Source organism: Triticum dicoccoides, chromosome 7B, assembly GCF_002162155.2.
Source record: "Triticum dicoccoides isolate Atlit2015 ecotype Zavitan chromosome 7B, WEW_v2.0, whole genome shotgun sequence".
Classification (NCBI taxonomy): domain Eukaryota; kingdom Viridiplantae; phylum Streptophyta; class Magnoliopsida; order Poales; family Poaceae; genus Triticum; species Triticum dicoccoides.
The window spans coordinates 696,858,305-696,870,305 of record NC_041393.1 but is presented as its reverse complement, the minus strand read 5'-3'; the positions used below and the strand labels follow the sequence as shown (position 1 = coordinate 696,870,305).

The 12,001-nt window shown below is 50.8% G+C and overlaps 1 protein-coding gene across 1 annotated transcript in view; it reads left to right on the top strand.

The window, feature by feature from the left end:
* LOC119339433 overlaps positions 1-4,389 on the top strand; it is a 33,361-nt gene extending 28,972 nt beyond the window's left edge. Inside the window, exon 6 of the mRNA XM_037611496.1 lies at positions 3,935-4,389. Within this exon, the coding sequence (XP_037467393.1) occupies positions 3,935-4,389 (455 nt within the window). The remainder of the gene's footprint in view (positions 1-3,934) is intronic.
* The last annotated feature ends 7,612 nt before the right edge of the window (positions 4,390-12,001 follow it).

Below are 12,001 nucleotides of genomic sequence, written 5' to 3'. Positions count from 1 at the left end.
ACTTGGGTATTCTTCTTCAAGAGGAATAGTGAGACTCAACAAACCATCACCGACTTTGCAAATGAAGCTCAACGTCAACATGAAGCAAAGATCTTGACAATAAGAAGTGACAACGGCACCGAGTTCAAGAACTACACCTTGGATGAGTTTCTGAGTGATGAGGGGATCAAGCATCAATATGCTGCTCCGTATACCCCTCAACAAAATGGTGTCGCAGAGAGGAAGAACTAGACGTTGATGGATGCGCAAGGACCATGATGGCGGAGTTCAATTCTCCATACAACTTTTGAGCTGAAGCCATCAACATAGCTTGCCATGCATCAGCTATATCTCCGCAAAGGCTTGAACAAGACTCCTTATGAAATACTTACCGGTAACAAGCCCAACCTCAAGTACTTCCGGGTGTTCGGGTGTAAGTGTTTCATTCTCAAGAAAGGTGTTCGTTTGTCTAAATTTGAGGCTAGAGCTTATGAGGGCATATTTGTTGGTTATGCTACAAACTCTCATGCTTACCGTGTCCTCAACAAGTCAACCGGACTCATTGAGGAGACGTGTAACATGGAGTTTGACGAAAATAATGGCTCCCAAGTGGCGCAAAGTGGTACTTGTGATGTAGGTGATGAAATTCCTCCCCAAGCCATAAGAAGAATGGGTGTGGGTCATATCCTACCCATTGAGGAACCCCTTGTGGCTGAAGGAGAAGGACAATGCTCCACTCAAGTGGAGCCATCACTAACCCCAAGACCCACACGCTTCTGAAGAACAAAGTGAAGGCCCTCAACCTCATGAACAAGACCAAGGGCAAGATCAACCTCAAGATGGTGGTGAACCACCAAATGATGCCCAAGGTCAGGTTCGCCCCTGGAGCAAGTTCAAGATCAAGAGCATCCTCAAGATCTATAACAAGCTCAAGATGGCGCTCAATATAATCAAGTTAACCCTCCTCATTTCACATCTGAGGAGGAATTAGAGCGTCGTGCCGCGAAGATTGCTTCCAAGCTCACCACCAAAGGTCATCTTATGGAGAATGTGGTGGGAAGCCTAAGAAAGGGGGTAAGCACTCGTAGACAATTAGCAAACTATTGTGAACATCATGCGTTTGTTTCTTGTGTCGAACCCCAAAAGGTGTATGAGGTGCTCGAGGACCCGGATTGGCACAATGCCATGCATGAAGAACTCAACAACTTCGAGCATAACCAAGTGTGGAAATTAGTGCCAAGGCCAACCGGGAATCATAATGTCATCGGGACCAAGTGGATATTCAAGAACAAGCAAGATGCTCATGGTATTATTGTTCACAACAAGGCCCGCTTGGTGGCACAAGGCTACTCCTAAGTTGAGGGTATCGACTACGGTGAAACCTTCGCTCCCGTTGCTCGCCTTGAATCTATTCGTTTGTTGATTGCTTATTCTTCTCATCATAATTTCACGTTGCAACAAATGGATGCGAAGAGTGCTTTTCTTAATGGTCCCATTAATGAGTTGGTGTATGTCAAACAACCCCCCGGGTTCGAAGATCCCTATTTCCCCGATCACATGTACCAACTCCACAAGGCGCTCTATGGCCTTAAACAAGCCCCACGTGCGTGGTATGAGCATCTTACGGAGTTGTTACAAGATCGTGGGTTCGAAATCGGGAAAATCGACCCCACTCTTTTTACTAAGAAGGTCAAAGGGGAGTTGTTTGTGTGCCAACTATATGTTGATGATATTATTTTTGGTTCCCCTAACAAAGCTTTCAATGAAGAATTTTCCGCACTTATGACCTCAAAGTTCAAGATGTCCATGATGGGAGAATTGAAGTTCTTCCTCAGGTTCAAAATCAAGCAAAGAAGAGAAGGAACCTTCATCAACCAAGCCAAATACACTCAAGACATGCTAAAGAGATTCAAGCTAAGTGATGCCAAGCCGGCTTCCACGCCAATGCCTACCAAGTGCCAACTTGACATTGATCCCACTGGTAAAGCGGTGGATCAAAAGGTATTTCGCTCCATGATTGGCTCCTTGATTTACCTTTGTGCATCTAGACCGGATATCATGTTGAGTGTGGGAATTTGTGCACGGTTTCAAGCTGCACCGAAGGAAAGTCACTTGGTGGCGGTCAAGCGATCTTTCGATATTTGGCTCATACCCCAAACTTTGGATTATGGTACCCAAGAGGAGCAAACTTTAAACTTGAGGGATATTCGGACCGATTGGGCGGGAGACAAAGTGGATAGGAAGTCCACTTCTGGAGGGTGCCAATTCCTTGGTTGCTCTTTGGTTAGTTGGTCTTCCAAGAAGCAAAGTTGTGTGTCTCTCTCGTCCACCGAAGTGGAGTATGTGGCTGTCGGTAGTTGTTGTGCGCAACTCTTATGGATGAGGCAAACTTTAAAGGATTACGGTGTCATTTGTGACAAAGTGCCTCTTTGGTGTGACAATAAAAGTGCCATCAAGATTTCTCTCAACCCGGTGCAACACTTCAAGACGAAGCACATTGAGATTCGGTATCACTTCATCCGGGATCATATTAGGCGAGGGGAGATCGAGCTCAACTATGTCAACACTCATGATAACCTTGCAGATATTTTCACGAACCCCTTGGATGAAGCAAGATTTCGCGAGGTAAGGAATTAGCTAAATATCATTAATTCGAGCAATGTGACTTGAATCCTTGCACACCCCACCACTCTCAACTTGTTGTCTAGTTTAGGTGTACGCATGGACATAGGGGGAGTGTTGTTCTCTCAATGAAATCTCCCTCCCCCCATTATGCATAAATTGATTAACTCTTTCACATTCGCCATTGTTGATGGTACTTGTGCTTCAAAGACGAGTTTTGGTCATGGGCCCAAGGATAATTCTTCGTGGTGCCATACCAATCGACTCAAACATAGGTGGCTTCGGCCATCGCCCTCTCCTTGGGGGAGTTCCTCATCGTCTCTTGGGTTCTCGGGTTCTCGGGTTCTCGGGAGTTCCTCGTCGTCTCTCGCCCACTCCGTCGGTTCTCGGGTTGTGTTCCTCGTCGTCCCTCGTTTCTCTCTCCTCCTGCCTAGCTTGTGTTCGTTTGCTTGAAGGCTCCGTGCAAAGATATTTTTCTTTTCTTGGCTAGAATTACATTTTCTTGCGTAATAGTACTACCGTGGTATGCCACGGTACTACCGCAGGGCACGGTACTACCGCAACCAGCGCGACAGTAATTTTTTACTGCCGCTGGTGGAGCAGTACTACCGCCCACGGTGCGGTACTTCCGCCCGGGCAGTACTACCGCGAGCACGCGGGGGGTAAGAGCGGGAAGGGGGAGTTCCAACTCCCCCATACCCATTCACTCTTCCTTCCCCACGCCGCCTCTCTCTCTCCTGCCCACGAACGGCGCCGGAGGCCCTCACCGGATCTCTGTCCCCGACCGCTCTCCTCGGATTCTGACCGGTGGGATTGTTCCCCACCACGTCCTCTTGCAATGGACCAAGGTTTCTCCCCAAAATCCCTCTCTTGTTGGTTTGTTCTTGTGCTTCTAGGTTTTTGGGGAGATGCATGCGGTTCTTGAGATTTTAGGCTAAATCTATGCAAGAGTAGGATGTAGGAGAGTAGTAATGCGTAGAGATAGTACTGCTATGTTGCCCCATGATAGATTTGATCGACCATAGTACCGCTTGGCTGCCGCGGTAGTACTCAGATCCAGTGGCAGTTTCAGATCTGACTCCGTGCGGTACTACCGCACCTCCGGCGCGGTACTACTGCATCTCCAGCATGGTACTACCGCCCGCGCGGTACTACCGTGACTTGGAGCGGCACTAATTTTCTAGTACCGCGCATACAAAGTTGTTCTACTGTTGTTCTCAAATATCTCATGTGGCAATTATCAAGTGCTAGTTCTACTTGTTTCTCAGCCTTGCTGTGTTCTTTGCATTGATCCTTCTTGCTTTTGTGTGTGTTCTTGTGCCTTGTGTCTTAGGTGGTGGCTCCGGTACCTCTGCTCGCCGTTCCAATCCAAGTCGTGACACGGGGTCCAAACATCTGCGCAATCAAGATGAAGCTCCAGAGGGCTCCCGTGGCCCCCAACGCAGGACCAAATCCTCCGCCTCCAAGGACAAGGAACCCACCATGGGTATGGATGAGATACCACTCCCTGAGTTCATCTCTCGCAGGAGGATCAACCCCTATGTGCAACCTCGTGCCAACTTCCAAGGGAATGATTTGTTCTGGACCAAGCAACAGAATCTGATTTATCTGGATGTGATCAAGGCCAAGCGGAACATCTATGTGGACGTGCACTGGATAGACATGCATCATATGAGGGAAGCAAAGCACCGGGACTACTTTGGTGAGGCTCTAGATCTTGTGGAGCAATTTGGCATTGAGGACATCATCTCTTTTCACAAAGACTATGATCCTGAGATTGTGGCTTAGTTCTTTGCTTCGGTGTTCTTTCATTCTGATGAGGAACGGACTATGACTTGGATGACCAATGGTCAGAAGCTGTCTGCTACTTGGAAGGAGTTCATGACTTTGCTTGGTGTTTAGGATGAGGGGCTTGCCATTCCCCAGGGCGCTCATCCTCATGGCAATCCCGAGTCAGTCAACAAGAACAAGCTTCAGCCATTCTATGTTTAGAAGAAGCTCTCCAGTGGCAAGTCATCTTGGGTGCTCAACTCCTTCCTTGACATCATGTACCGGATCTTCCGCAACTCTCTCTTTCCTCGCATTGGTGACAAGGATAAGGTACATGCTTATTTGGTGGACATGCTACTTATGTGTGAGGAAGCTCGCAACACTCAGTCGCCACCACTTGATGTCTCACATATCATGTGGCGTGAGCTTCGGTTTGCGGTATTCAACTGCAAGATCCCCATCTATGGACCTTATCTGTTTCTGTTGATCTCGGCAACTTGGGAGAAGGAGTTCCCTCGGGAGGAGTGAGGGAGTCCTGGACTAGGGGGTGTCCGGATAGCCGAACTATCATCATCGGCCGGACTCCAAGACTATGAAGATACAAGATTGAAGACTTCATCGCATGTCCGGATGGGACTTTCCTTGGTGTGGAAGGCAAGCTTGGCAATACGGATATGTAGATCTCCTACCATTGTAACCGACTCTGTGTAACCCTAGCCCTCTCCGGTGTCTATATAAACCGGATGGCTTTAGTCCATAGGACGAACAACAATCATACCATAGGCTAGCTTCTAGGGTTTAGCCTCCTTGATCTCGTGGTAGATCTACTCTTGTAATACCCACATCATCAATATCAATCGAGCAGGACGTAGGGTTTTACCTCCATCAAGAGGGCACGAACCTGGGTAAAACATCGTGTCCCTTGTCTCCTGTTACCATCCGCCTAGACGCACAGTTCGGGACCCCCTACCCGAGATCCGCCGGTTTTGACACCGACATTGGTGCTTTCATTGAGAGTTCCTCTGTGTCGTCACCGATAGGCTCGATGGCTTCTTCGATCATCAACAACGACGCAGTCCAAGGTGAGACCTTTCTCCCCGGACAGATCTTTGTATTCGGCGGCTTTGCACTGCGTGCCAATTCGCTTGGCCATCTGGAGCAGATTGAAAGCTACGCCCCTGGCCGTCAGGTCAGATTTGGAAGTTTGAACTTCACGGCTGACATCCGCGGGGACTTGATCTTCGATGGATTCGAGCCACAGCCGAGTGCGCTGCACTGTCACGACGGGCATGATTTAGCTCTGCGGCCGGACAGTACCCTGGAGGCCGCACATGATTCCGCTCCGATCTTCAATTCGGAGCCGGCTGCGCAGATCGAGGACGGGTGGCTAGACACCGCCTCGGGGGCTGCAACCTCTACGGCGATAGAGCCGAACACTGACCTTGTCCCTCATGAAGCTCGTGACTCCAAGGTGCCGGACTCCTCGCCGGACTCCGAACCTCCCGCGCCCCCTCCAATTGAATCCGATTGGGCGCCGATCATGGAGTTCACCGCTGCGGACATCTTTCAACACTCACCTTTTGGCGACATCTTGAGTTCGCTAAAGTATCTCTCGTTATCAGGAGAGCCCTGGCCAGACTACGGTCAGGACGGTTGGGATGCGGACGACGAAGAAATTCAAAGCCCACCCACCACCCACTTAGTAGCCACTGTCGACGATCTAACCGACATGCTAGACTTCGACTCCGAAGACTTCGACTCCGAAGACATCGACGGTATGGACGACGACGCCGGAGACGACCAAGAACCAGCGCCTACTTGGCACTGGAAAGCCACCTCATCATATGACATATACATGGTGGATATCCCAAAGGATGGGAATGGCGAAGGAACAGCGGAGGATGACCCCTCCAAGAAACAGCCCAAGCGCCGGCGTCAGCGGCGCCGCTCTAAATCCCGCCATAGCAAGAATGGAGATTCCGGCACAGGAGATAATAACACCCCAGACAGTGCCGACGACAACCCCCTCTAGCAAGATTCAGCACAGGAGGATGGAGATGCCAGCCCTCATGAGAGAGCAGCAGACGAAGAAGTAGAGGATAACATGCCTCCCTCCGGAGACGAGGCAAGCCTCGACGACGACGAATTCGTCGTGCCTGAGGATCCCGTCGAACAAGAGCGTTTTAAACGCAGGCTTATGGCCACGGCAAACAGCCTCAAGAAAAAGCAGCAGCAGCTTAGAGCTGATCAAGATCTGCGAGCCGACAGATGGACTGAAGTCCTTGCGGCCGAAGAGCATGAGCTTGAACGCCCCTCCAAAAGCTACCCTAAACGCAAGCTGCTCCCCTGATTAGAGGAGGAGGCATATGGACCTGCATCACCAGCAGACAATACGGCTGACCGGCCACCCTGTGGCCGCGACAGAGAGGCCTCTAGGCCCTCCAATAGAACCGTACCCCGGCATTGCTCGAAAAGCACAAGGCCACAGGGGAACGCTCTGGACTTGCGAGATATATTGGAGGATAAGGCAAGACAATCAAGATCGATCTATGGATCGCGTGGGCGCCCCATGATACGTTACGACAACCATCGCGCCGGACACAGTAAGTCCGGCCGGGCCGAACAAAGTAGACAAAGCTCTTTTGAACTCCGTCGTGATATCGCCCAATACAGAGGCGCCGCACACCCACTATGCTTCATAGATGAAGTAATGGATCATCGAATCCCTGAAGGGTTTAAACCCGTGAATATTGAATCTTACAATGGCACAACAGACCCCGCTGTTTGGATTGAAGACTATCTCCTTCACATCCACATGGCCCGCGGTGATGATCTTCACGCCATCAAATACCTCCCACTCAAGCTTAAAGGACCAGCCCGGCATTGGCTTAACAGCTTGCCAGCAGAGTCAATTGGGAGTTGGGAAGACCTAGAAGCCGCATTCCTCGATAACTTCCAAGGCACGTATGTGTGACCACCAGACGCTGACGACCTAAGCCATATAATTCAGCAGTCAGACGAATCGGCCAAACAATTCTGGACACGGTTCTTAACCAAGAAAAACCAAATGGTCGACTGTCCGGATGCGGAGGCCCTCGCGGCCTTCAAACATAACATCCGCGACGAGTGGCTTGCCCGGCACCTGGGACAGGAAAAGCCAAAATCCATGGCAGCCCTCACATCACTCATGACCCGCTTCTGCGTGGGTGAGGACAGCTGGCTAGCCCACAGCAACAACCTCAGCAAAACTTCTGGCAGTCCAGATATCAAGGACCGCAATGGCAGGTCGTGTCGCAACAAAAACAAACGCCGCATTAACGGCGACAATAGCGAGGATACGACAGTCAATGCCGGATTCAGAGGCTCTAAACCCGGTCAGCGGAAAAAGCCATTCAAAAGAACTACCCCGGGTCCGTCCAATTTGGACAGAATACTCGACCGCTCGTGCCAGATACACGGCACCCCTGAAAAGCCAGCTAACCACACCAACAGGGACTGTTGGGTATTCAAGCAGGCAGGCAAGTTAATTGCCGAAAACAACGACAAGGGGCTGCATAGCGATGACGAGGAAGAGACCCGACCGCCGAACAATAGAGGACAGAAGGGTTTCCCCCCACAAGTGCGGACGGTGAACATGATATACGCAACCCACATACCCAAAAGGGAGCGGAAGCGTGCACTCAGGGATGTATACGCGATGGAGCCAGTTGCCCCAAAGTTCAATCCATGGTCCTCCTGCCCGATCACTTTTGACCGAAGGGACCACCCCACCAGCATCCGCCACCGCGGATTCGCCGCATTGGTTTTAGACCCAATCGTCGATGGATTTCACCTCACTAGAGTCCTGATGGACGACGGCAGCAGCCTGAACCTGCTTTATCAGGATACAGTGCGCAAAATGGGCATAGACCCCTCAAGGATTAAACCTACCAAGACGACCTTTAAAGGCGTCATACCAGGGGTAGAAGCCAATTGTACAGGCTCTGTACTACTAGAGGTCGTGTTCGGTTCATCCGACAACCTCCGTCGTGAAAAGCTCATTTTCCATATCGCCCCATTCAAAAGTAGCCATCAAGCACTACTAGGACGCGAAGCATTCGCCCGCTTTAACGCAATACCGCATTACGCGTCTCTTACGCTTAAAATGCCTGGTCCACGTGGCATAATCTTAGTAAAGGGTAAATCTGAGTGTTCCTCGACCACGGAAAACGTGAGACTGCTTTGACAGCCGCTCACTAATCCGACCTTGCTGGTCAAAGCCCCTAAAAACAGGTCATTCAGACCTTGGACACGGTTAGGCGAGTCCAGCATAAATAAACAAGGGGCTTCCCCACCGCATACCTCTTTACAAGGGGTTGCACGTATAAACAATGAGAGCCAATAAAGCTCAACTTTATCATACTTTATTTTAATACATCTTTTGCACGATATTTTTTTCCAAACTAAGTTCTTCTCCTTTACAGATGAAGCACGTGCTACACCCGTCCAGGATACAGCACAACGGAGACACAGGCGCAGACGTGCAGCAGGGACCCGTTACAAGGATTCTTTTCAGATTAAGACCCTGCGTAAACCTTTCTTATTGTCTCTTGTTGATACACATCCCCCGGTTTCCTACCATAACCGAGGAGGAGGCTGGCGTTTTGGCATCGGCCGCGTCAGAAGTTCTCGCCCGTACCTGGACACTAGGGGCTTAGGGCATTGTTCTACCCGGTATCATAAAGACTGAATATCTCAGGGAGTGTTCGGCGTCTCGAGTTAGGCCTTATATGCATCGGCTCCGAGTCATGTCTTTGGTCAAATGTTGGGTTTGCCCGGCTCCTGTGTTTTTCTGCCTTACGTTCCACTCCATCGGCTAACGCGGCACCAGGAGAACTACTGCGATTGTGCCCCGGTTCATCCGGGCGAGCACCTCAGTAGAGAAAGCCAAAAACTAACTGTCATGATATAGCGAGAGACTGGTCAACCACTAGATCGACTACTGGATTGTTTAGAATTCCTCCGCTTTGACGAAGGACCGCTTCCCGATCAGGCACATATGCGCCCCAAGTTCGGAGAAGCGCGGTGCCTCTAGGGGCTATATCGTAGCCCCACCTTCGAGCTCCTATGGCTAAGTGAAAGTGATAAAGCATTATAGTCCGGTTGCCTAGTTTGCTACGGTATCACCTCCTTCAAAGGACCAAGACGTTGGATTAAGTGTGAAAAAGTGCTTTTCTTTTGCAAACACTCCCGCACCATGTGCGTGGGGGCTGAAGCCAAAGACTGCCATCTTTCAGATTATACATACATATACGGCCGCACAGGAGATAGTTCAATACTTGAACGCACAAGTATAAAAAGTTGTTGCATTATAAACATGATCTCACAAATCATACATGTCATTTGAACATAACATCTTTCGAGCACTGTGACTCTATTAAACGAGCGCCCTGCAGGACTTCCTCAAAATAGTGCTCGGTGGGTAATCGGCTTTTCTCCGAACCTCGGGATGCAACAGCGATGGCATCCATCTTCGCCCAGTATGTCTTAACACAGGCAAGAGCCATCCGTGCACCCTCTATGCATGCCGACCGCTGCATCGCCTCGGTATGCGGCACCGCCCCAAGGAATTGCTACAACAAGCAAAAATAACTCTCTGGCTTGGGCCTTTCTGGCCATAGATGAGCCACCACATCTGTCATGGCAAGTCCGGACAACCTATTCAGCTCAGCCCACTCCACCAACCAATCAGTCAACGGAAGTGGACGCTCCGGACTATGGAATTGAGACCAGAAAAGCTCTTCCATTTCGTGATCCTTCTGGCTTCGGAAGTGCACGACTGCGTCCGCCGCACTCGGCGCCAAATCCAGATAAGGATCCTCCGCACCACACAACTGGCCCAACTGAGCATACTTCGGATCCGTGAACTTCCTACGTAGCAGAAAGGGCTTTCCAGCCGCAATGTCTCCGGCCTGACGCAGTTCCTCCTTCATAGCCCGCATCGCACTACGGGCATACTTGGCTTCGGCGACGGCTTTCTTCAGGTCCTCTTGCTCCGCTCGGCGTTCTCTTTCAAGAACCTCATAGCGGTCAGTAGCATCTTTTAATCTCACGGCCATTCCGGCCATCTCCTCCCTGCTTCGGCAGTGAATAGCCTTTTCGGCTTTTAGCTCTTCTGCTGCCTTCGAGGCAGCCGCATCACTTTTCCTGGCTTGCTCCTTGGCTTGAGCAAGCTCTGCTTGAAGGTCTTCCATAGCAGCGGCACCATCTGCATCAAGCATACAAATTGTAAGAAACGGGCATCAGCTCCCTTACTCGGTGACCGTGGAGCAACCATTTGCCTTGTGACTCGTCAAGTCGTTTATTGACCAGCGCGATGTCCACATCCGCAACGTCGAGTTGCCGCTTCATCTCGGCAGCTCCATCAGTTCGGCTGGCCACCGATCGTTCCACCACCTGCATAGGAAAGGAAACATTCTATAACTGAGATAATGATCCTCGACACGCTGTCACTTTCGACAGCATACCAAGTCTCAGGGGCTACTATCTATACAGGGCGCACTCCATGTGCAAAACTGTCAAAAGGTATGTCATTTTTTGCATACCTCAAACCCCGTCAGTAAACTTCCGACGGCCTCATACAAACCGCTCTCGGCGGATGAGATCCTTTCAATCACCATACTCATTAATGTGCGGTGATCTTCTGAGATAAACATCCTCTCGAGCAAATCCTGCAGCTCCACCGGCCGTACTCCAGTGGGTGCCGAACTCCTCGGCCCCGCCGGACTCGGGGAGACCCTCCGTGACGACACCTTAGGGTCGTCCGCCCCGCCTGACGGGGTGGCAGATGGAGGCATTTCGCTCTCCATCATCTCCGGATGAAGGTCCCCCGAAGATGAGCTCTGCTGAGAAGGGCTGAGATCCGAACTACAAGGTGAAAACTTCGGTTAACCTTAGAAATAAAGTAGGGATGTCCCCTATTACAAAACCCCCCTTTTTTACTTACGTCTCGCTGGAGGGATGATTCCTTTGGGGAGATTGTGCGGCCGGGGCTCTTCCCGGCACGGGACCTTCCGGTGATTTCCTTCCTCGCTTTGAGGCCTTGGCCTCCGGGTCTTCGGAAGCGGTCCTCTTCTCCCCCTGGAGGGAGGGACCCTCGATTCCCCCCTTACTGCAAGCCTCCTTGGCAGAGGTGGTAGTTTTCCTATGCTCCCCTTTTCCCTCCTCTGAAGGTGCAACCTCCAACATTTTAATTAACACGGGATCCGGCGTGGTCTCAGGGAGGGGGGCCGGACACCGTATCAATTTTGCTTGCACTATCGACTCCTGTTCAAGGGATAGCTGGTTAAAAGGCAAACCCATGACAAATAAATGAACAATGTGTCCGGGAACAGGGCTACTTACTTGAGTATCCGGGCGATTGCAGCTTAGGCCAGCGTCCTCGGTCAAGTCCGGACGCATCTCTTGTGATCCGAAGAATAGTTCGTACATCTCCATGGGCGTCAAACCCATGAAGTGTTGGAGAGCTCGTGGTCCCTCCGGATTAAATTCCCACAGGCGGAGGGGGCGACGTTTGCAGGAATAAAGGCGCCGAATTACCATAACCTGTGTCACTACGACCAGATTGATCTCCCCTTCCTGGAGGTCTTGA